The sequence below is a fragment of the Ctenopharyngodon idella genome, chromosome 2, assembly GCF_019924925.1.
Source record: "Ctenopharyngodon idella isolate HZGC_01 chromosome 2, HZGC01, whole genome shotgun sequence".
NCBI classification, from domain to species: Eukaryota; Metazoa; Chordata; class Actinopteri; order Cypriniformes; family Xenocyprididae; genus Ctenopharyngodon; species Ctenopharyngodon idella.
In genome coordinates, this window is record NC_067221.1 from 29,039,724 (window position 1) to 29,064,224 (window position 24,501).

Sequence of the window (24,501 nt, forward strand, 5' to 3'; positions counted from 1 at the left end):
AATTATATTCAGTAGCCAGCGCGATATGCCAGGAATGGCTCTCCACCTGTCCAGTGGTTGTATTCTGTCCTTGACCATTGCCACCAACGGCGACGCTGAGAAACTGAGATTTAACCCCGGCGAGGCTGATGGGAGGCCATCACAAGTACATGCTGCGGCTCTGCGCTGTTCTGAGGCAGGGCGAGTAACGCAGTATTGAGAGGAGGAGGAGAAAGCTATTTTTGTGAATAATGCAGAACGTCGCTTCGGGGCGGGGCCATCCGCAAGCGAGAGCTCCTCCTCGGGCCGTGGCGTTTCTTGCCAAACGGCGTCCACTGTTTGCGTCGGACAAATATAGCAGCCGGCTGCTTAGAAGATCTCTCAGCGTGCTGAAGAGGAATGAGACCTCGACTGAGACTGGAATGAGCGACAGGGCATCACGTGGCTCATCGCTTTTCCGCGCTTCTGCGCCTCAGAGAAATGCTCGACCACTGACTCCTTGCGTCACTAAAGAGGCCGGAGGGAGTAATAGGAGCATTCAGGTCAGGGTTAACCAAAGGTGCCTGTGGAGGACTACCATAAAGCCCATGGCGGAGGCATAAGCTTTATCCACAAGATGGGCCGTGAATCTGCGTGGCTTAGATGGCAGGCTGAGATCCGCTCCTAAGGAGATAGCAGAAGGGCACAGGTGTTCGGCGACAGTCTCCTCGATCGGGGGCATGCGCACATATCCGCGGGCCTCCACCCCGTCCACGTGGGAGAAGAAGGCCTGGGTAGATGCGTGGACCCATGCCGACTGGGATGCAGACCACGACTTAACCACGTGGTCATGGACGTCCGGGAAGAAGGGCGTCCTCCTATTCGAAGCGGCCTGGTGGCGGCGAGGAAATTGCCCGTCTGGAAATACCAGGAGTCCAACTTACTTCTGGTCGGCTCGTCCAGAGCGCTCCACGAGAGGTATAGTTCCTTGACCGCTTTCTCTAGCACCCTCATGAGCTCCGCTTGGAGGTCTAAGGGGCCTTCGATGTCAGGGCGGTCGGGCTCGGATGCAGCCCAGCAGAGATCAACATGGAATGAAGCAGAGATCAACAAGGAGTCATCTTCCCTGGTTGCGCCAAAGGAGACAAAGTCGGCAAAAATGACTGGGGAATGGGGAGTCGGTTGAGGACAGCAGTCCCAGGCTTTGTTGTCGTCGTCTCCGCGAGCAGGGCCCACCAGCAGCTCGCTGGTGGCAGTGGGCCTTGCCCCTAAAATGGTACGTGAGTAGTCCCTCCAGCCGGGGTCCAGGAAGGCCGCCTCAGCATGGGCCAGGCCACGCAGTGTTGGTGGGTGTCCGGCGGGTCGATAGGGCCCGCGCAGATTCTGTAGAAAGTCACCATCAGATGCAAAGAAGAAAATAAATCCTCAGGTGCAACTTCGACGATGAGCGTGAAGGAAGAGATTCTGAGGTAATTGCCACTCTCCTCGCCTTTTATACTGCCAGGATACCCCATCAGTATTTGCATGTGATTTGCATATCGTGCGGCAATTGGCCAGTTTTTCTAACTGGCATTAGCCTATAATTCAGGAATTTTGAAGGGAGTTCCCGCAGCATAGCTGACGCAGTGTTGAAGTGACAGCTCTCGAAAGGGAACTGTAATTAAGAGATGGCATTGGCAACCCGTGATGTCCTACTCAGCTGTTCGAGTCTTCGCACTCAGAATTATGGGTTTCTTGGCAACACTATCAACACTGAAATTAATCTGCAGCAGTTTGGTGGTACAAGTAACAGCTCTGTAAGTTGTTTACATTCGTTATTATTGTAATGTTATGTGCTTTGAGACACGAGGTAATTCAATGCTGTCTGGCGTGACGCTTTGCAGACTCTGTGTTCATGTGTTTTGGAGGAGGCATGGCTTTGGAGATGCCTTGAATCTTTGTGCTTTCAAAACTAGCTTAGTTGCTATTGTTAGCCTCTCTCCGAGAAAAAAAAAAAAAAAACTTCACAGGCAGTTGTTGATATTTCAAATACATAAAGACAAAAAGTTTGGCACATTACTAAGTGCTGGTATATTTATAAGACCCTATTGTTTCATCTGTTTGAGTGGTTTTGACGTGGTTGGCACTGGGGCTGTCAAAATGGCTGAAAAACCAAATTCGAAAAACATTACTAATGTTCGAATTATATTCGAAAGGCATAATTTCAGTTGGTGGAAAAGCTTTTGGTTTGTCTCCTAAGGCCACAAGAGGGCGCAATGACCATAATATTAATTAATGCACTGCATTACATTGTTTATTCAAAGCACTGAAATAGCATGACCATCTGTACAAAAGAGTGCATAACGTTTAAAGGTGCAATGTGTAAAATTTGGGAGTATCTATTGACAGAAATGCAACATAATATACATAACTATGTTTTCAGTGGTGTATAAAGACCTTACGTAATGAACCGTTATGTTTTTATTACCTTAGAATGAGCCATTTATATCTACATACACTGCGGATCCCCCTTCATGTCAAGTCGCCATTTTGCGTCGGCATGTTTCTACAGCAGCCCTAAATGGACAAACTGCTCCACAGAGTGCGTTTAGTCACAATGTTGTCCTTCTTCTAAATCGTTGGTGTTTTTTGAGGCAGCTCGCATTGTCACTACGTTGAATACACACAAAGAAGAAGTAGTAGAAGTAGTAGTAGTAGTCATCTGTTTTGTTTAGAAGCAGAGACCATTCTTTGTTAGAAGTAAAAAGAAACTTTATTGCTTGATGGCTAATGTACTCTCTGCTGTCTCAGACGACATCTTTGACTTGTGTCGGCCAGACGGCCACCGTAGCTTCTCTATTTTGCTCTGAAAGGGAGGGGTGAGCTGCCATTGGTTGCAGTTCACAATCTCACCGCTGGATGCCACTAAAATTTACACACTGCACCTTTAAACTAACGTTTATAAATCAAATATAATTTCATAAATTGCATAAACAATTATGAACTTATGTATTTATGCATACATTAATACTTGCGTTTAAAATCATGAGATTCAGTGGAATGAAAAAAACCTGGAGATATGTTTGATAAAAGTTTGATAAAAGAACTTTTAACTTTAAATGGCTTTCTTAACATGCGGCTCTCCGTTGAGACGCAAGTGCAACAGTCAAACATGTCCATCTAGCTCATGTTTACATAGAAAACAATCCGTTTATACAGGGATAGTTACATGACAAGCATCTAATTTCATTTAAGAACTAGGGGTCTGTTTAATGGAAAAGTATGGTTGTGTTTGTAGTACAAAATAATGGTCCCTTTTTATCTTCTCAGCTTAAAGGCACGTTTATACTTTGTATTTCTTGCATCATGTCTATGCAGAGACAACTGTGATTGGTTTGCTTTAAAATCCAGGGACCCTAATAGAGAAAACATTTAAAATCGTAATTTTCATGAAACCTCGTTTGAGATGAGTTTATCACACTGGTCATGGCCATTAGAAGACTGGTAAACTGTGTTCATGAAGGGATGCAGTAATGCAGTAATGCTCAGATAGCTATTCACTTGATGATTGATTGGTATTAACAGGTCCAGAGTATGCCAAGAACACACATTCTGACCCTGCCGTCAGCAGCCTGTGCTTTGGTGAGATGGATGTAGGCCAGCTCTTTGTTTATGGCTGACAGAAGAAGAACCTGACGTGTTGTCCTGATGTTGTAGCTCATGCGCTCGGCTGATTGGCAGATTAGATGATCTCATGAGTGATTAGGTGTACAAGTGTTCTTAATAAACTGCTCAGGGAGTGTACGTCTGTTTAAACAGGACTTTGCAGGAGCACCTGTGGAGTCTCCCATCATGGACTTTCACTGTATTCACCATGGACTTATTCATAGTTTATTTGGGTTTGCTGTTTTATAATTCCAGTTTTAACAGGGTTGACACAGCCTTAAAGGGAGATGGGGAGTGCTCATTTGAGCTATTTTTTGAAAATCAATGTGCAAATGTGATTTTATCTGCCCTATTTGTTGTATCTATTTATTTTTGCTCTTGATAATCATTTTATTTGCTGAATAGAATGAATGAGGCAAAAGTTAATCTTATTTAAATGGTTTGTTCCAGTAGGGTTTTTAGATTGTAGTCACCAGATGGAGTTAGTGAAGGGGACGGATTGAGTAAGTTTATTGTTAGTGCTGTAAAACTCCAGCCTTGTGTTAAATATAAGAGAGTTGGTGCTGTTTTAGTACTTATGCAGTTGTAGTATTTAGGCTGTTTTTTATTAATAACCTTTGTTTAAATCATGCTCTTAATTAATGAAATAAGCCCAATGAAGCCACGGTTTACAGTGCTTTCAGAACAGCTAAATGAACACTGTTAGACACACCGGTGGAGTGGTGTAATACTGATGTAATGAGGCGACGGACAGGTGTGTGTTTATAGAGTATTTTACAATGACTCAAACACAGCTCAGCCAATCACAATCAAGGCCTGTGACTATCTGTTTAAAACACTGCTTTTATTTGAGCATTTTGCACATCCACTTTCAATAATCATCATTCTGTACGCCAACTACCATTTCTGAGCTCGATCTCCATGTGATTCGTCTTACGACAACTTCAGTCGTTCTCACAACAACCATTATTGTCTTTTAAATAACGTCAATTTTAAATAAAAATATTCATGTGCTGATACCACTTACAGTTTGGCAGAGAGGAAAAAAACAAATACACTGTGTTAATATATTACAAAACAAACTCATTCAATGTAAAAATGAAATGACCTGTATTCATATTTCATTCACATTTAAATAATGTCAAGCCATTGACTTCCTGTGTGAAGACTGGAGGATCATTTTTACTCATTCATTCATGTATTTATTTCCTGCTGTGTGTTCTTTCATGGTGATGGATCCTTTCCCTTCCTCCAAGCCGTGTTTATCTCTTCTAATAAAACTAAAAGCAGGTCATATTTAATGAAAAGTTAAAGATGAGAAACTTGTGTATTTGTTTATGTTTAAAAAACAACCATAAATCGAGAGATGGAAGACTTACCTTTTGCATTTCTGCATTTGTTCCAGAGTCTCAGGCAGCACTTTCTCAAACGTCTCGGGCAAAAACATGTTAGCTATTGAGGAAGCGATGGTGAGACTTCCCATCAGGATGTAGGGCAGATACTTGTTGAAAGTACCTGTGTGAATAGAGGGCAGAACACAATGTCATCGCTAAAATCTTCAAGTATTTCCCCCTAAAGTTATTCTCTAAAATCTGTTCTTTGAAATGACATGAATGAAAAGTTTTGCTCAAAGCACTTGATTTACCTAAGAATATGACGTAAGGCGCAGTGATGCTGCCGATGCGGGCGGCTGAAGAGCACATGCCGATGCCCAGGTTCCTCAGGACGGTGGGATAGAGCTCCGCCGTGTAGATGTACACCACCGTGAAGGACATGGTGAAGCCGAACTTGCCAGCCATCTCTAATGCCAGTGCCAGCGTATGAAGACCTGTGAAAGAGCCTCATCATTACGCTGATTGATCGCTGCTTTGAAATGTCTGCCTTTATTAAAATGCTTTTGCCTGCTGATAGAATATGTTCTTTCAGAAATATTTCAGAACTGGTAAACGTACCCATTCAGACCCGCCAACCTTTATGTAAAGTTTAATAACGTTTTATGCATCCTTCTATACAGTATAAGCTCTAAATCTGCAGAAACATGTGAATGTGGCCTTCAAATGTCCAGTTCAGCTTTCCTGATAAATATGTGAGTAATAGGCTTAACCTCTTTTCCTTGAAATGGTCCAAGTCCAGTTTTACTTGTGTGGAACGTAAGCTAATCCTCGACCCATAGTAAACTCACAGGCGTTCATAGATGTCGCTTGAACAAGGATCGAGTCAATAAACCGATTGCTGATGCTTTTTCTTCAAAGTACTCTGAAGTTGCGCTCCTCTACGTGCCTTTTATGATCAATTCTTCAAATGCTCCTGCTGTGTCTTCTGTGTTACTCACATCTGCTCTTTTATCGTTACAAGGCCTTGTGACGTTTGTAAGTCGCTCTAGATAAATCTTCTGCTGAATGAGTAAATGCACAGAATGACTCTTGTGTTCAACACTACCCCTTTCTGTAAGTGTTGTAAGCAAAAGGTCATGTTCCATGGACCTCTGTTCAATTTTAGGATAACCTTCAAAACCTGAATCAGAAAGAGGATTTTGGTCAAATCTTTCAGCCGTGTTGCATTTGTGAGCTCTTACTTTCAGGAATCAGTTGCACCAGAAGCAGAAATCCTCCTCCTATGATGAGGAACGCAGACAGGACGGGTCTCCGTGGACAGCTCTTCAGGAGGAACGTGGACACGATGTAGGCCGGCACCTCAGTCACCGCGGACAGGAAGCAGTTGAGGAACGGATCGCCGCTAAGATTAGTGGTGTTCAAGGACAAGCCAAAATATCCAATGTTGATAGCCATCCTATCAGAGGGAGGAAAGGACACTCGCTGACACATGGAAAGAACAAACCCAGCCAACTAACATACAGTGCCACTTGAAAGTTTGTGAACCCCTTGCAGAATCTGTGAAAATGTTAATAATTTGAGGGACTCAAACACAAATATTAAAAAAGGTTCAAACATTCACTGATGCTCCAGAGGGAAACACGATGCATTAAGAGCCGGGGGTGAAAATATTCAAAAGATGGTGGAAAACTGAAGAATCTGCAGGAGCTGGAGGATTTTTCTGAAGAACAGAGCTCAGTTTAACTGTTCAGAATAAACAAGAGACTCATGAACAACCATCACAAAACAGAAAAACAGTCGTAGATCATCCAGATAACCGCACACAGTATTAAGAATCAATGGTTCACAAACTTATGAACTGGGTTATTTTAATAAATTCAGCTATTTTTTGTCTTATGGATATGTAAACATCTTTTATGTAAAATATCTTAATCAAAACAGTACTAAATAAAAAATAACATGCATTTTGTATGATCTCTTTTATTTTGTTAAAATTTTTCACATTTTCACAGATTCTGCAAAGGGTTCACAAACTTTCAAGTGGCACTGTATGTTCTAAGAATGTTTCGCTAATGTTCATATTAAACATTATTTCTAAATGTTCTCTGAACATGCAAAACATCCAGTTTTTTAAATGCTTTAAAAATGTTTTTTCATGGTTATGCGAACGTTAAAGGGATAGTTCACCCAAAAATGGCATTTCTATTTCTCTCATCATTTGTTCACCCTCATGCAGTGTTGGGGAGTTACTAACTTCAAGTAGCGACGCTAATAACTGTAGCTTTTCCCAGAAAGTAGCAGCGTAGGGTTAGCGTGACCACAAGCTACATTCCGTTTTGGGTTTTGATGAACCTGCAATGCATTGAAGTAGCGCAGCGTCTTCTTGTTAGATCAAACTAAAATTCTGCATTACCGCCCTCTATTGTTATATCACGCCTCTTACAGTTCACCGAGAGGAGATAGTTTGATGATTATGTAAAGGACAATGGGCTGATATTTCACATGAATCGACTAGAAAAGGTTACATTTTGTATGCAATTTATGCAAACCAAAGACTAAAACACTGTCTGCGTCCAAGACTTCGAGCACATACAGGTAGAATAGATTTTTTAAAGTAATTAATTATCCTGCCTTATTGCACTCTATATCAAATGTCTATTTCTGATTTAATTACAATGGTGACCCATCATAATTTAATAGACCGTTTTGTAATGAACCCAAAAGATGCTCCATTGCTTTGGCGAAGCAATCTGTCAATCGAGCAGAATTTGGTTGCGGCGGGTTTCAGAGTGAAGCACATGGTGTTCACGGGAGCAGCTCATGATTCGCGTCTCAGTGAGTTTAATATGATTTTTTGACTACTGTGTATCCATTTTAAGTTGCATAACTTGCATACTTTTTGTTCTTGCATTGATGTTACATTTGTAGCAATATTGCACTTTGACAGTCAGTCTAAGATATATTTGAGTATTGAGTGTTTGGATAGTTTACAAAATAAAACAATGCTCTTTGAAATCATAAGTAGTTTCAATGTAGTGACCTAATTTTTTAAGGTAACTTGTAGAGTAGCTCACCACTTTTTCAGAAGGGTAGATTGACTGTCTCTTAACTACTTTAGCTCATGAGTAGCTTGTAAAGCTACAGTTTCAGAATATTTTCCCCAACGCTGCCGTCATGCCCTCCTCGATGTATATGACTTTATTTCTTCAGGTAAACACAAAGACTTTTAGGAAAATAATCCTAAAAATCCTAAAAAAAATTTCCTAAAAATCTTTGTGTTTATCTAAAGAAAGAAAGAAATTTCATTTTTGTTTCTTTAAGGAAACATTTGATCATGTATAATGTTTTTGTGCTAACGTATAATGTTTTTGTGCTAACGTTATTAAAGACCAGATAACTTTAAATGAATGTTCTATTAACATTACAGGAACTTGGGGAGAACCTTGCCAGAACATTCCCTGTTCGCAGAGTAATAAAAAATGCCTTAATAAAAAAAGGTTAAAGCATGCAGTGTCATGTATTTGGTAGTCTCTCACCACAGCAGTAAACACATGAAGGTGGTTTTGCGGATCTCGCTGGTCCTCAGAACGTCAAACACGCTGTACTGGCTGTTCTGGGATGAATCCTCTTTAACCTAGAAATAATTGTACAAAAACAGATTTGTCTTTCACAAAACCTCACTTATAGTAGCTACTTCGAGTCTGGACAGTGCAGCGGTCAGACCTCGGACGCGCTGAAGATGACCTCCGGCGCAGTGACTTTGTTCTTCTTCGCCGCCTCTCTCACGATGGCCTCAGATTCCAGCACTCGTCCCTGAGCGAGAAGCCACCGCGGAGACTCCGGGATCAGCCTGGATTTGATCATGGAGAAAAGGGGAAATGGAGAGACTCAATGATGAGTCTGAACCAGTTCACACTAGACTTGCTTGTTTTGATTCAGAAGTAAAACATTATTACTTCTACTTCTATCACTTGTACTTGAGTACAGATTTGGTTACTCAGCCCAGCGCTGATTGTGACCGGCGTGTTTTCTTGTGACTCACCACCACAGAGGGACGTACACCACCGTCACCCCCGACAGAACCCTCAGTAGTGTCCTCCAGTCGCGGACGGCGAAGGCGATCCAGGGCAGCACCATGTAACCGATACAGTAATGCAGGAAAGCTCCCAGCGTAGTGAAGAGAACTCGCAGGGATTTACTTAATATTTCGCTACCTTTGAGAATGAATACAGCATGTGGGGTGAATCTCAGTTATGCAACAACATGACCAGATTATATTCACTTCTGTTTCCTTCAGTGACATCTCATCTTATCACATGCTTACCAAGTACAAAAGCTGTGAGGTACAGGGATATCTGGAAAGTGCCAACAAAGAAATACAGGACGCAGAAGATCAGCCACGAGTGAGAGAAGGACTGCGCCAGGATCACCAGCGCTTCAGCTGCCAGAGACGTGAAGAGAACCTTCTTCCTGCCGAACCTGAGACAGACACCAGACGTCAGTGGATACATGAACTCTGTGGTGTGGACGAACACACTCTCCAGGTTAGGAGAGAGCAACGAGAACATCTTCAGTTATGAGAGTGGAAGTAGACCCGTAAACAAAAACTGTTTTACCATTGCTTCACTAGCTTACTAGATCTGTAAAGCACACAGATACTCTCCATCAAAACCGACTGTTTGCATTAATTATGATATGTGGACAAAAGCAGTACCTGTCAGAAAGTTGACCAGAAACAAGAGAGCCCAACAAGTAGCCCATGTATAACGTCGAGGTTGCGAACGGGACTCTCCACTCGCTGTCGCACACCAGATTCCACTGTGTGAGAAACACAGTAAAACAGCAGCTTACCATCATGTGTTCATTTGGACACGGCGTGTTATTATTACTGGTCCAATGAAACACCTGTACTGCTATTGAGGAGAATACAGCAGACCATTCAATGACGAAGACTTGAGTTTACACACACTCATGACATAGTTTAAGTATTTGCATCTTTTTTAATTTATTTAAACCCGAATTCATTCAAATCAGCATACAGGCTAATCAACTGGATTTTTATTGATGGTAAACATATTTTAAAACACATTTTGTTTATTACTACTACACAAATCTCATTCTTGTTTCATTGAATATGTATTATGTTTATTAGTTAAAACTGTGTCATATATGTAATTAAAATACACAAATCCTCCAAAATCTTTGTTTTAGGTTGTCCTCACCTCAGAGACGATGGTGGAGTGGTAGATATCTGTGCTGTAGCTCCATCCATCCACACATTTCTCTCGTTTAATGTCTGTGAGGTTCACGTCCTGGGGTGAGTACCCTTGAGCCGACAGGTTTCGGACCGTCTCCAGACTGTATCTCCAACACTGACTGGTCTGCAGTTTTCCATTGACCATCTCCTTGGGAATACTCGCTCTCGCCCATTCTTCACTTAGATTTCCAGCCGCTACCTGACAGTGATGTGATGGTGAAGCCCCGACAAAAACAATGTAAAGGCCATGAAACCCGGTGGAAATGTAGATGGCGTTCAAGAGGAAGAAAAGGAGCGCAAAAAATGGTCCCTTTTGCCCCAGAAAGGCAGTGTCCTCGTCATAATTTCCCATTCTGCTTGTGCTGGAGATTACAGAAGAATCAGCTGACTGTAAAAATGCCTTTTGTCCAAACCCCCTGAGTTACAACATGTTGCAGAGTTCAGCTTTGGGTTTCAGGTCTTTGGTCTGTTTGAGGAGAAGGCTGCTGTCCACCACCTGAACACATGAGAGAAGGGTGAGTTTTGCCATGGAACTGGTCTTCAAACATAATGTACATGGCAACTAATCCAAGGCACATTTTTCCACTAAAAGGAGCCAAAAGAATTGCAATCTGATTAGCTGTAATGGGAGTAAAACTCCACAGCAGGATAAGCGTTCAGCAGGATTCCTACAGAGTTCGGAATGATTGGAAAATGCTGGATTCTAATCGTTATGTTGCTTGAATTTAATATTATCCTTGAAAATGTTTCCTTGTTTTACTTAGAATGTCAAGGGACAAAATAAATAAATTATAAATCAAAAAAGAAATAGCCTTGATTAAAGATCAACTTTAAAACCTTGCGCATCGCGTGCGGTCCACGTGATCAATAATTTGGCGCCTAAAATAGCATCAGCATGTCCTGTCCGTTAGTTCAACGGACCCGGTTGACCGAGTTATTCATGGCACCGTTTCAATGGCACTGATTTAAATGACAATTACTAATTATATCTATGTCAAAGAGCAACAACACGAAAACTAAATGTTCAAAAATGAGAACTGATGTTTGCGCTAATCCTCTCCAGCCACCCTAAGATAACCTGAAAAAAAACGTTTTTTTTTTTTTTAAATAAAAACTTGAAATGGTTAAAATTAAGTTAGTATGTCGCGTAAAGACAAGTGTGTAACTGAAGGAAACGCGTTTAGTCACGATAAACTTCAGCGCGTGAAATCCGTATAAAATCTCATAAATACTGAAACCTGTCCTGTCATTTCAAATCACCTACAGTAAAAAACAACTTTTATAAACATCATGTCCTCTTTGCATTCAATTATATATTTTTATTAAATAAAACAGCCAAAAGAGTAGGCCTATAAGAATAGCGATAACTTTTTTATTCTGTAGAAAATGCAGTTCATTTTATGATGAGAAAAAAAAAGTGTATATGCATCATAAATACAGACAGCAGAAAGATGTTCTCTGAAACATTATTCTCACTCGCACAAAAACTGATCCAGTTTTGCACGATTATAGCTACATAAAGTGAAGCGAACACATGTCTACTTTATGGGTTTAATCTCGTTTAATTTAGCCTAGCAGTGTCTTTGCTGCTGAGCTTCGATGATCAGATTTAACCTTACAAATCATTAAAATGATTTGACTTTAGTCACATCACGTCCGTTTCATTTTTATTTCTTTACTGTTGATCTTCTCCAGTGAGCTGTTCATTCAGCGCCCTCTGCTGACGCTTTCAGACGCACAATTTCCTTCATATTCATATATTCTTGCTCTGGGTTTAAAGGGACAGTTCACCCAAAAATGAAAATTCTGTCATCATTTACTCACCCCCATATTGTTCCTAATCTGTATAAATTTCTTTGTTCTGTTGAACACAAAGGAAGATATTTTGAAGAAAGTTTGTAACCAGGCTGCTTTGGGGCACCATTGACTTCCATAGTAGGAAAAAAATACCATGAAGTCAATGGTGCCCCATATTCTTCCCATATTCTTCAAAATATTCTTCAAAATATCCTCCTTTGTGTTCAGCAGAACAAAGAAATTTATACAGATTAGGAACAATCTGGGGGTGAGTAAATGATGACAGAATTTTCATTTTTTGGGTGAACTGTCCCTTTAAACCACCATCATCTAGCAAATTATGTATCAAAATTATATTTCCTCATGGAGTAATGGCAATGCTAGGATTTTTTTTGTTTGTTTGTTTGTTTGTCTTGTTTACTTAATATGGCAGTTTACTATAAGCTGTTTTTTTTTTAAAATTTTGGCTATATATATATATATATAATCAAACCAAAATGTATTCAGACACCTTGAACATTTCATTCATTAATTCAGTTTATTCACTATAGTTTAAAAAAATGGTAATAAAATATGACAAGATCTCAGAGTTAAACTGTCAGAAAAAAATTATCTTAATTATGTCAGATAACACTTAAGCAAAACATGGTCAGGTCAAAGTGTCTGAATAATTTTTGGTTCCATATTTGTATCAGTTTTACTGGTAGTCCACTGTATGAAGAATTTTTGGGTATAATATGTCACAGTTTACTTTATTTTGCTATCCTCACTTACAGAAATGAACTATAGTGTCCTGAACCTACTAGTAAAAATATATCAAAAATGTCTGAATAATTTTTGGTTTGACTGTATATATATAATTATAGTTTACCACTTGAAAGTGTTGGAAAAGACTTAAACATCTGTAAAAGCCTGATTCACAGCTGGACAAATGGCTGGAACATTTCCAGTGACATGCATTTTATGATTCATATTCATTAACAATGTGTTTCCTAAAACTGCTGTAAGTTTTACGTGAAACAAGAGCCAAAACTATTAAACAACATTTTCTCAAAAACAAAGTGTCTGATGGATGACTTACGTGTCGCTGGTGTTGAGAGAGCGCAGGACGAGTGTGTGTTTCTGCCTCTGTTATTTAACTTCATCTCTGACAGGATCAGCTTTAACACCTCATTCATCATCTGATCACAGAACAGTCCAGATTCAAGAATGAGAAACACCTCACGAGTGCAAACCTTGATGCTTGAACCTGGAATGAGTGTATTATCAATGACAGATATGATGAATGAAAGCAATAATGACACTGAAACGTTTCAGTCTGGAAAAAGGGAATACATTTTCATTTCCTAAATGCAATGAGTTTAATGATAATAATGAGGTTGGTCGGTGTTTACTGTTTCAATGCATAATTCAGTATATGCATATATTCACAAAGCACATCTTGGGTTCTGTCAGGAGATAAAGTGATGATGATGATGATGTCATTTGTAATGGTGCTTCGCTGTCTGTGGGTTTGATGTATTTACTGATGAGACTTTCAGTGATAACACACATCTGTGAAGACATCATTGAATTAGCATATTTAATGTCTTCAAGCAATGATCAGAGACTGTGTGTGTGTGTGTGTGTATGTGTGTGTGTGTGTGTGTGTGTGTTAGTGTGTGTGTGTGTGTTAGTGTGTGTGTGAACTGGAAGATTGTAATGTTCATGATTTAATTGGACGGGCTTTAATGAGAGGGACAAGAAAGGTCCAGTAAGTCTGTATCGGACTGCAGTGCATCTATTTATGATTTAATTAAATATACACTGAATATGATGTTATTATTGCAAATTGTCTTATAATGTACAAAACACAAATAGTATCCTATATATCTACCAGTATAAATATCATCTGTCTAGTGCAAAGAAAAACTGCTACTTTTTCATGAAAATTTTCACTGTAAATACCATCGATATTTCCACTTGACCAAACATGGTGGGAAAAAAAATAGCCTAACAGTGTTTGATTAACAGTTTGATTAGAGTATGGTAAGCCATTTTACTATTATTCATTCTCAGGATATGAATTTTTGATATCAACAATTCAATTCTTGATATCAGGAATTAATAAAAACTAGAGATCTGTAATTGTATTTTCACTAGTGAAATGTCACCACAGGCTGCCATTCAAATTCAGTTGTTGATATCAAGAATTGATTTCTTACTAGTTGAAATTCCAATTTCACATATCAGAAATACAGTACTAGTAAAAAAAATTTTTTTATTTTTTTTTTATTTTTTATTTTTTTACTTCTGGAAAGTAATTCCTGATATCAAAAATTAGCATTTTAACTAAAATAAAGAATTAACATTGTTACTGGTGGAAAAATGTAATTCCTGATATCAAGAATTGAATTGTTGATATTAATAATTCATATCCTGAGAATGAATAAAAGTCAAAACGGCTTGCCATAAGTAGAGCGTTATTTTATCATTGATATGTGATAAATCAGTTCTGGACGTGGATTAAGAATAAATCAGAATAAACTATTACAAATTGAATATGTCACACATTTGTGAGTTTATAATGAATATTTTAGAGCAGTAGCTATATCATTAATAATGGATCTCGTGAATAATATCCTACTGAAACTCCATAGAGAACATCCTGATGAAAAGGGACACCGTGTCCTGACTGAAGTGTGTCTGACAGCATGTGCTCGTGTTGTGTGTCGTTCATCAGTGTCCCTCCCTCACACTCACTGAAAAGCGAAAGTAAAACAGCCGAGGCTTTAAACAGCTTTTGTGCGAGTCCTGCCGTTGGCGCCCATCACGAACTCGGATAAACCGCTTTTATTCTGTGAAAATGACAACATAATCGATTTTCAGGTAAGAGTGTTATCTTAATAACGCAAATCTGTAATCTTAATAATCAGACGACACGAAAATGATGATGGTTCTGATGATGGCCCCAGGTGCTTTTAGATTACGAACTAATACATCGCAACAAAAACACTGTTTTTTTTTTTAATGTCATGGTTTACAAATGTCGTTTTTGCACTGCGTTTGCTGGCCTGAGAATCGATGTGTGTAGAATTGAGAATTTCATGTTCTACTCGATCAGATCGTCTGTTGATGAATGTGAAAGAGAAAGTGTTTCGGCCTAAAGAAACTTGTGAGACAGTTTATCCACTTTAGATTTGAGGATCGACGTGGCGTTACATTAGCACAGCTTCTGAACGTTAAGTTAGTCGTTTTCTTTGCTCTGGAACAGCTTTGGCGTAATAGTTTTGCAGTATTTTCTATGATGGTCATGTAACGGTCGTGATGACGTCACGCTCGAGCGTCAGCGCGCTCCAGTTTCCACCGCCGTCCTTTCCTCTCAGGATTGTGTCATCGCCGTGTTGCTTTATGGTCGCATTTACAGCTGCGACGAGACTCAGGCTGTATTCTCTTTTGTTGTTTTCTTTTTAATTTAAGTTGTTTTGCCATTTCTTTTTTCGCTAATTTGTCCGCAGCAAAGATTCTAACGCTTCGTCAATGCGAGTGTAAAATCATCTCAGTAAGCAGATTTACACTGACAAGCATAACGACGCACTGGGGTTAGTTAGAGGTCTGTCTGTTGTCCAGAAGGTGGCAGTCTGATCACATGTGCTCGAGAACAGCCAGTAAACAGATGGTGGGCGGAGTTTGTTAACCCGGATCTACACAACTGAACCTGCAGCACAGCATTCAAACAGTTCGTACATTATCTGAAAGAAAAACAAAATGTAGATTATTTGTAGTGTATAGAAGGGGCTACGTTTACTGACACCTCACAACTTTCTAAACCCTGATTGAGAATGATCCAGTAATGCTATTTCCCACATGAAAAAATACTATAGTAATTTATAGTAAATACTATAGTGTTTTTGAACCATACTATAGTAAATTGTAGTATACTGTATATATTGTAGTATTTACAACGCTTTGTTAATGAATGTTACAGCATACTGTTGTATTAACTATAGTGAACTGATAAACTGGAATAAATACTAGTTTTTACTACAGTAAACTAGTGTATTGTAGTATAATATACTCTATAGTTGTAGAAAATGTATTACAGTATTGGGTAAAGTAATTTATTTTTATTACTATAGTTGTTATATTACCACAGCAACTATAGAATTACCACAACAAATTAATTCAAGTACTTTACTATAGCATGGTTCAAAAACACTATAGTATTTACTATAAATTACTATAGTATTTTTTCATGTTGTGTTTTTGTGGAGCTGCTGTGGACAATTCATCAGTCTTCATCATTTCTTTATTGGATTACCGAAAGGCCTAACTATAATAATGACTTCTTAAATAAATGAATACACTGGCATGAAGCACCGACTGACTCCACAGCATTACTGTAGATCTGACCGCGGACAGACGGGTCTACAGATGAGCGCTCAGTTATGCCGCTATTATTGACCGGTCAGAGTCATGTGTGTTTACTGGACATTAATGACTTGTTATTGAAAGTTAAGTTTGTTTTCTAGCATGTGTTCAGCAGATGGCGCTGTATGCGCTTTTTAACAGAATATCCACCATGTGATGTTTTCGTAATCTCAGCTAATCAACATATCTAAGTATGTCAGTTGGCATTGAAATATCAGCATCTGAACTATGTTGTTTACTCTGTGATGTTGCCATGGTGAGAAACACAAACACATTCACATGCAAACCAGTGCCTCTTTACAGGCCTGACCAGTAAACGATAATTGCTCTAATTAAATACGTTGACGACCTAGAAGAACCTGTAAGCATTTTTGTAATGCATTAGATTATATCACAGAACTTTCATCACTGCTCAAAAACTGTCACTGTAACTATGAGGAAGTTATTTTCCACAGAGGAATGAGCAGAAGCAACGCCGGATCAATTAGCTGCAGATTCCATTTCAGTGTAATTGATGTCCTTTGTGGTAACTGAAAGCTGTCCTAATGATCCGTAAATGTTCCGTAACAACATCAGCAGGTTTTCCCTGTGGGTGTCAAAGGTGACCTGACCGCCCCAGACCGAGCTCTCTACAGACAATGTGAGGAAATAAACTGAACATGCAGTGTGTGAGGGAGTAGCAGAAGAAACGCATCGAGTGTTTGGCCTGAATTCCAGTCAGTATTTGTGGCTGAGCTTTAATGTGAAGGTCATGTTTTTCTCCTTCAGCACTGCACACGATTAAAGCAAACAACTGTGAACTATCATCAGACATCAGTCATGATGAGATAAAGCCTGCAGATGGCTGGTATGACCGATATTATGTCAGTCATAAAACTCGTTTCAAAGCTGTCTGTACCACATTTCCATCCATCACTCTTTACATTGTACGAACTGGCGTTTCAGGCAGCACAAGTTTCAGATCAATCAGTCTATTTTAGTGCAACAACAGAAGAGATTATGGTCAGAAATAAGTGTTTCATGAGATGAGAGAGCACAGATTGACTGAGCTCAGATTGCACAATCACGATGACCGACGTCTGTGGAGCCGCTGCCACTACCGCTGCACACTTCCACATGCGGCGGCTCTGTGTGACTGAACACATGTGATGGTGTGGAATTCACAGGCCTGCAGCTTCCTCTTGGAAACTAACGCCATTTCCCAGATTAATTCAGGCTCAAGACTGAGAAACTGATGATCCAGGTACTCTCGTTTGACCTCAGGGTTCGTGTCTTTATTGTTATTGTTTTATGTTAGACAGGTGTCACAGACGACCAATCAGACAGCAGTGAGATATGTTAGGCATGTCATCCAGGGAAGCTGGGTAAATTCCACTTGCAGTGAGGGATTTCTTGTAAATGCCTGCGTTTCCCCTCAACGGCGACTCCGCCTGGTCACGCTGCAGTATTACTGCTGGAGATAAAGTCACGTGATTTACAAGAAATCCAAGCAGCCTCTGCCTAGGATTCTGCAATGAGCCGACAGTTGAGAGCAACGTCCTGAGGCATGCATGTGGGTTACCGGGCGGACGTCTGATGACTTACATGTCATGTGCAGCTCTGAGACGCTCATGTTCACTGCAGCTTAAAGCTGGATCATGTACACTGAAATAATCAACGTAATTGTTTTACAAGACGAGGTTGAGACCACATCAAATATAGGATTTAAGCCTGGTAATTAACAAAAACTTGGGGGTTTTAAATAATTTTATATATGTTTTTCTATTTAAAAAATTAACTAATTAATCACACACTTTTGGTAAGTAACATTAAACAGTTAAAAAGTTTTCAATATATTTCTATATTATAATAATTTCACATTGTATCTCAAAATAATGTAGATAACATAAAGACGGTATATTTCAAATATGTGATTAATGTCATGTGTTTATGATCTCATGAATCACTGATTCCAGTCCTGATACTGTCGTCTCTCGTACATTAATTGTTTTCTTAATTTTAGCCAATAATTATAGCCGTTGAACATTACAGTATAATTGAAAGCTGTCAATTGTGACATTTAATAGTCTTTGAAAAATATCAACTTTTAATTTAACTGAACTTAAAACAACCTTCACATAAACCCATTATAATTAATATCATTTAGCTGTGCCTTTATTATATCAGGGTTTTTCTACTGGCCGGTTCAGATTTTTACTGGCCCCACAAAAAAAAAAAAAAAAAAAATATATATATATATATATGTATTTTATTTATTTTCTGTAACCTTGTAAACAGATTTTCAGGTAGGAAATATATATATAAATAAAGTGATCAAATGTAAAACCCAGCACAGTCTTCTGTATAAATAAATTATACATTTAATATAGATTATCCTTATTAAAGTTACAGAAGTTATTCAGTCAGTGTCTTTTATTGTTTGATTAACATTAACAGTTCATGAAACCCTAAACTAAATTTTCTGAGATTTTAACAGAGTTATGTGTGTTGTTGACCATCATGTTACCATCTGTTAGATTCAATTGTAGGAGATAACTAGATCATTGTAAAAATCTTCCAGGTTTAAGTTAGTCTTCATGTCAGCTTCACGGGACGTGATGTTTTTTTGTACCCAAGTACATCGATGACTCATCAGTGGCTCATAATTATTCATGAGACGATGTGTCCTTATCCAATGAGAATACACCCCGCTTAATTATTCACGACAGCATGCTTTGATCTCCTGACAGGTGTGTGATATAGGCAGTAATGGTTCAAAAATTAGTGTTTGTTTTTGCTTTGTAAGAGTTTCTGCGTCGCGTAAGTTCTCTTCAAACGATCCTGAGTCTTTGACACAAACACGATTCATCCACACTGTGAGTGTAACCTGTCTTTACAGCCCTTTAACCGATCATACGCCGCAAAATAAGCCTCAAATGTTATTAATGATGCAACAGCGTGTTCATATATATTTTCAATGCAGAGCACAAATGTGAACGTCTGAGCATTTGTGCATTAAATTATAGCTGTCACAGGATATGAATGTATTTGTGTAATTCACGGTGAGCTTACAAAAGCATGTATAATATGTTTATTGTGTTGTGTGTAATGATACATTGCAGTGTACGTTTGTGGGAAGTTTTTATGCTTTTAACTCATCGAGAGTGAAATAAATCCATCTGAATCAGAAGCCGTTGCTGTGTCGTCGCTCTCCCTCCACTCCACATCTCGCCGCGCTCGCTTCTGTGGCGTTTACAAACCCGTGACACAACAAGGTTTATTAGGCTGCTGTCACTTTAAGACCTGATGCACATGACGCACATTTCTCACAACTATTGCTGTTCATTTACAGTTTTCTTCAATTGCTAACATACTTTTGTCCAATCTGTAGTCACATTTTCAAAACTCTAAACACATTTAGCACAACATCCATACCGTTAACACAATTCATGTTGTTTTCACACAAAATGCAGTCAATTAACACGTTTCTAAAAGGCTTAAATTTTCTTTTCATACAAGCTTACCCCATACCAAAATCATGGATCTTTCTCATCTTAGATGAAGGAGGAGAGGAATAGTTGGATCAGGACGGGATGAGAAGAGTAATGGGAAAGGAGGAATGTGTGCTGGATTGTGCATCTCTATGGTTTTCCCTCTTACACATGTGGAGCTTATTTCTGCCATGAATATAAAATAAAAAAGGCATTTTTTTTCTCCCAATTCCTAGTTTATATGTGAGACAAAAAGTCACAATTACCTTTTACATTAAAAAAAATTCTGTGGCAGAAAAAAAGCTTCCATAATAACCAAAGGTCACGTATGCTGGATTTGTTGTTGATCAACGGCAGCAATTTCATGTTTTCATTCCAGTAAAAGCTTAATGTAATTCTTTTACTACAACGATTCCACTACCACTGCTCTCTCTATATGCAGAATATGTTGTCTGTGTAGGGCACTAACTACCAAGGGCACACCATCAACACCACACACTCCTCCAGATAGAGATTTCAACAGAGAGGACACTGAAGTCCCTGAGCAATTCTGTTTCTTCTTCTTCTTTTCTACTGTACATTACTGTACAGTACAGACTCGTTCACTTTTAGACTGTATGTTGCCAAGAATACACACATTCAACAATCAACCAGAAATGTAGAAAGGGTTACATGTGAGCATTACTGCAGTAACAGGAAACTGAATTATAAAAACAATGGATTCATATTTTCTGCAGGTAGAACTGAAACATGACAGTAATGTAGTTTTCATAATGCCATCAACTAATATTTTGACAGTCATTTCGCTCTGATTGACTTTATGTTCATGTTGGATAGAAAATAGTGCTAGTGTTTGACAGAACGACTCGATTTTGAATCAGGTTTGCTGTGTTTTGATAGAGTTAGTATATGTACAGTATAACAAAATATGGTTTTGGGCAGAAAATTAACTATTTGGCTAATTGTGTGATGTAGGAGTGTTGTGTGTCGAGTCACCTTTATTTATATAGCGCTTTTTACAATGCAGATTGTGTCAAAGCAGCTTCACAGTCATAACAGGAACATAATTTTGGCTGCACAGCAGCTCTTAAAGAAAATGGTGTCATTGTCCAGCTTAAGTAAATTCAGTATTGATTCATTCCTTTGTAAAAATCATTAGTTAGTAATTTAGTTCATTTATCTGACCGTCAGCTCTGGAGAAACAGTGATGTCATCGTCCAGCTCAGCTCTCATACAGCGGTGTCGATGCAGATCAAAACACTGCTGAATATCAAGTGTCTCCAACCAGAGATGGCCACAAATACATCAAAAAGTATTTAGTTACAAATTACAAACACACTGCTGTGTTACAGTTTTTACAATTGCTTAAACACAATTTTAAAAACAAGGCTCATTTTGTCACACGTTCATTCGTTCTGATTCTGTTTGATTCATTTACACACTGCTGTGCTCAATCTTAAACATTTTTATACTTTTCTAATGATATAGTCTGGGTTTGATTTTTTCAGAGATATTGTTAGAGTAAAGTACATGAATATATTGACAAAAAAACAAACAAACAAACAAACAAAAAAACACACAAGACCAGTACTGCACATTGATAAAATATTTATTTCTCACCACATTGTAAAACCATTCAATACATCCATGACTTTCCAAAGGTTACATTTTGCACTGAAAATACAACATATTCTAAATACAATATATTACAGGAACAAAAGCATTTGTGGAGAAAAAAACAAAAGCATGATTTTAAATGAAAAAAAAAGAAAAAACACCTAAGCATCATCTCTGGCCTAGCTGGATCTGGTCATAGCAGCTGATGTCCTCTTCTCAAGACAGCGAGGGAAGAATCTTCTTGAATGGCGAATCCATTATTTCACAGACCCTGCATCAGTTAGGTCATATAGGGATATCCTGACACAGGGCTGGAGATTGTAAACCTTCCATGCCAAAAAAACAAACAAAAAACCCCTCCTCAATGGGTGGAAGGAAGGGACAGTATGGTGGGAGGTGTTGGAGTGAAAATTGTGGACGCTAATGAAACCAGTTTTAGACTAGAGCAGGTGGAAATTTACATTGTCCAATATGACAATGTGTCTCATCTGCTCTGCATCCAGTTGGTCTTCTGCTTTTGTGTAGTCTGTCTAAAATGTGAATATGTGGGCCGTGTTGTACCTGACGGCCATGTTTGATCAGTTGGTTTATAGGGGTGGAATTTTGGAAAGCAGTATCTTGAAATAGCAAAGAAGTGACATTATGTTAGATTTCTGTGTCAAATGTAGAGAAGTGTGTTTAGTGCTGTGCAAAACAACGTGTGTAGTGTTTTGCAAAAAGTGTGAAGCTGAGAATGAGCTTATAGTTGTGCAGATCTGGGCTGAGGTTTTGCTCCTTGAGTGTAGAGTTTTAGTAACTGTGTGTTATTTTTAATTTTAGTGCGTAAGCAATCGAGAAAAACTGTAAGAGTTTGAAAACGTTCTTTAAGTATTGGTAAACGCTTGTTAGCAGTTTTGAAAACTGTAAGAATTTTTTAACTCATTTAAGACTTGCTTATGAAGATTCTCACCAAAACAGGCATTTTGATATAATTTGGTGTCCTTCTGCCCATTCAAGCATGAAAGAGAACTCAATGTGGCCGGCGTGTGAGGTGTGTGTGTGTGTGTGTGTGTGTGTGTGTGTGTGTGTGTGTGTGTGTGTGTGTGTGTGAGTGTCACACAGACAGGAGATTCACAGATTGAGTTCTCTGTGTGTCACACTTGAATGGTTTAAAAGCATTGGCATGAATAAGAGCGTGATTATATAATACCAGCTAAAGGATGACAGAAAAAAATGAATGCTGCATTAATTGTGTTAAATATTTTTAAAGTGTTACAGTTTTGTTTCTTACAATTTCTCAATACTTGGGTCACTTTCTTAAAACTCTTCACACAGTTCTCCTAACCAACTCCAGCTTCACAGCAGTGAATTTCACATTCAGAATGCACTAAAATACCAAAACACGTCATTCATGACTCAGATCAGATCAATCTTTCAGAACACTATTAAAGGTTTCATCCAACAGACACACTTTATCACTCGTAAAACAATGACCTAAAAACACTAACAACAGGAGCATTATACAACGATTTCTTCTGTAAAATATCATTAGAAAACAAGAATGACACTCAGTACAGTTTGTTACACGATCCATGTTTACATTACAGTACAAAATTATTCCTATAAGTTTCCACTTTTAAATAGATGGTGATGAAACTGAAAGACTAACACTTGTGAATGTTTTCAACTACATCTAATAGTTTTGATAGTGTTTCATTCTTTAGATTCAGAATATATTTCAGTATGAAACTAGATAAAAAAGTTCGTCGAGACAAACTTTAAGTTGGCTTGAAAAAGTTGGTCCAGAAAGTTTAAAGTAGTTTATAAAGTTTAAAGTTTGAAAGTTTTCAGTCTGAAAGTTTGGTTTAGTTTAGTAGTTTTGAGATAGATAGATAGATATATAGATAGAGTCAGGATAATCAAGGTGGTTGCTAGGGTGTTATGCGGTTGCTAGGGTACTCGGGGTGGTTGCTAAGGTGTTGCTATGCGGTTGCTAGGGTACTCGGGGGTGGTTGCTAAGGTGTTGCTATGCGGTTGCTAGGGTACTCGGGGTGGTTGCTAAGGTGTTGCTATGCGGTTGCTAGGGTACTCTAGGTGGTTGCTAAGGTGTTGCTATGCGGTTGCTAGGGTACTCGGGGTGGTTGCTAAGGTGTTGCTATGCGGTTGCTAGGGTAATCGGGTGGTTGCTAAGGTGTTACTATGCGGTTGCTAAGGTACTCGGGGTGGTTGCTAGGTTGTTGCTATGCGGTTGCTAGGGTAATCTAGGTGGTTGCTAAGGTGTTACTATGCGGTTGCTAGGGTACTCGGGGTGGTTGCTAAGGTGTTGCTATGCGGTTGCTAGGGTACTTGGGTTGGTTGCTATGCGGTTGCTAGGGTACTCAGGGTGGTTGCTAAGGTGTTGCTATGCGGTTGCTAAGGTACTCGGGGTGGTTGCTAGGTTGTTGCTATGCGGTTGCTAGGGTACTCTAGGTGGTTGCTAAGGTGTTGCTATGCGGTTGCTAGGGTACTCGGGGTGGTTGCTAAGGTGTTGCTATGCGGTTGCTAGGGTACTCTAGGTGGTTGCTAGGTTGTTGCTATGCGGTTGCTAGGGTACTCAGTGTGGTTGCTAAGGTGTTGCTATGCGGTTGCTAGGGTACTCGCGGTGGTTGCTAAGGTGTTGCTATGCGTTTGCTAGGGTACTCTAGGTGGTTGCTAGGTTGTTGCTATGTGGTTGCTAGGGTACTCTGTGTGGTTGCTAAGGTGTTGCTATGCGGTTGCTAGGGTACTCGGGGTGGTTGCTAAGATATCCTGGGTCCTTGCTAGGGTGTTCCTATGTGGTTGCTAAGGTACTTGGGCTAGTTACTAGGATGTTGCCAGAGTGATTGTGTGGTTGCCATGGTGTTCTGGTTAGTTGCTATGCGGTTGCTAGGTTGTTCTGGGTGGTTGCTATGAGATAGATAGATAGATAGATAGATAGATAGATAGATAATAGATAGATAATAGATAGATATAGTTTGATAGATAGATAGATTTAGGTAGATAAATGATAGATAGA

The 24,501-nt window shown here is 39.1% G+C and overlaps 1 protein-coding gene and 1 long non-coding RNA gene across 2 annotated transcripts; one reads left to right on the forward strand and one right to left on the reverse strand.

The window, feature by feature from the left end:
- Positions 1-4,426: 4,426 nt before the first annotated feature.
- On the reverse strand, positions 4,427-13,808 carry LOC127504043 (solute carrier family 22 member 5-like). Its single transcript, XM_051878371.1, has 11 exons — positions 13,073-13,808; positions 10,160-10,690; positions 9,652-9,755; positions 9,262-9,416; positions 8,980-9,151; positions 8,661-8,787; positions 8,474-8,571; positions 6,179-6,393; positions 5,249-5,431; positions 4,983-5,118; positions 4,427-4,883 (listed from the first exon to the last, which is right to left on the reverse strand). The coding sequence occupies exons 2-11, from the start codon at positions 10,544-10,546 to the stop codon at positions 4,790-4,792; spliced, it is 1,671 nt and encodes a 556-aa protein (XP_051734331.1). The 5' UTR covers positions 10,547-10,690; positions 13,073-13,808; the 3' UTR covers positions 4,427-4,789.
- Positions 13,809-14,740: 932 nt separating this feature from the next.
- On the forward strand, positions 14,741-21,614 carry LOC127504295 (uncharacterized). The gene is made up of 2 exons (XR_007927341.1): positions 14,741-14,859; positions 17,699-21,614. It is a non-coding gene; the product is annotated as an uncharacterized LOC127504295 (long non-coding RNA).
- The last annotated feature ends 2,887 nt before the right edge of the window (positions 21,615-24,501 follow it).

What these genes read in the sequence shown, in the direction of transcription:
- LOC127504043 (XM_051878371.1), bottom strand. Translation starts at nt 10,546, where the DNA reads ATGGGAAATTATGACGAGGACACTGCCTTTCTGGGGCAAAAGGGACCA. An exon ending in ACTCCACCATCGTCTCTGAG is followed by an intron (nt 9,756 to 10,159) that starts GTGAGGACAACC and finishes TTTCTCACACAG; the next exon opens with TGGAATCTGGTGTGCGACAG. An exon ending in GCCTTACGTCATATTCTTAG is followed by an intron (nt 5,119 to 5,248) that starts GTAAATCAAGTG and finishes CTATTCACACAG; the next exon opens with GTACTTTCAACAAGTATCTG.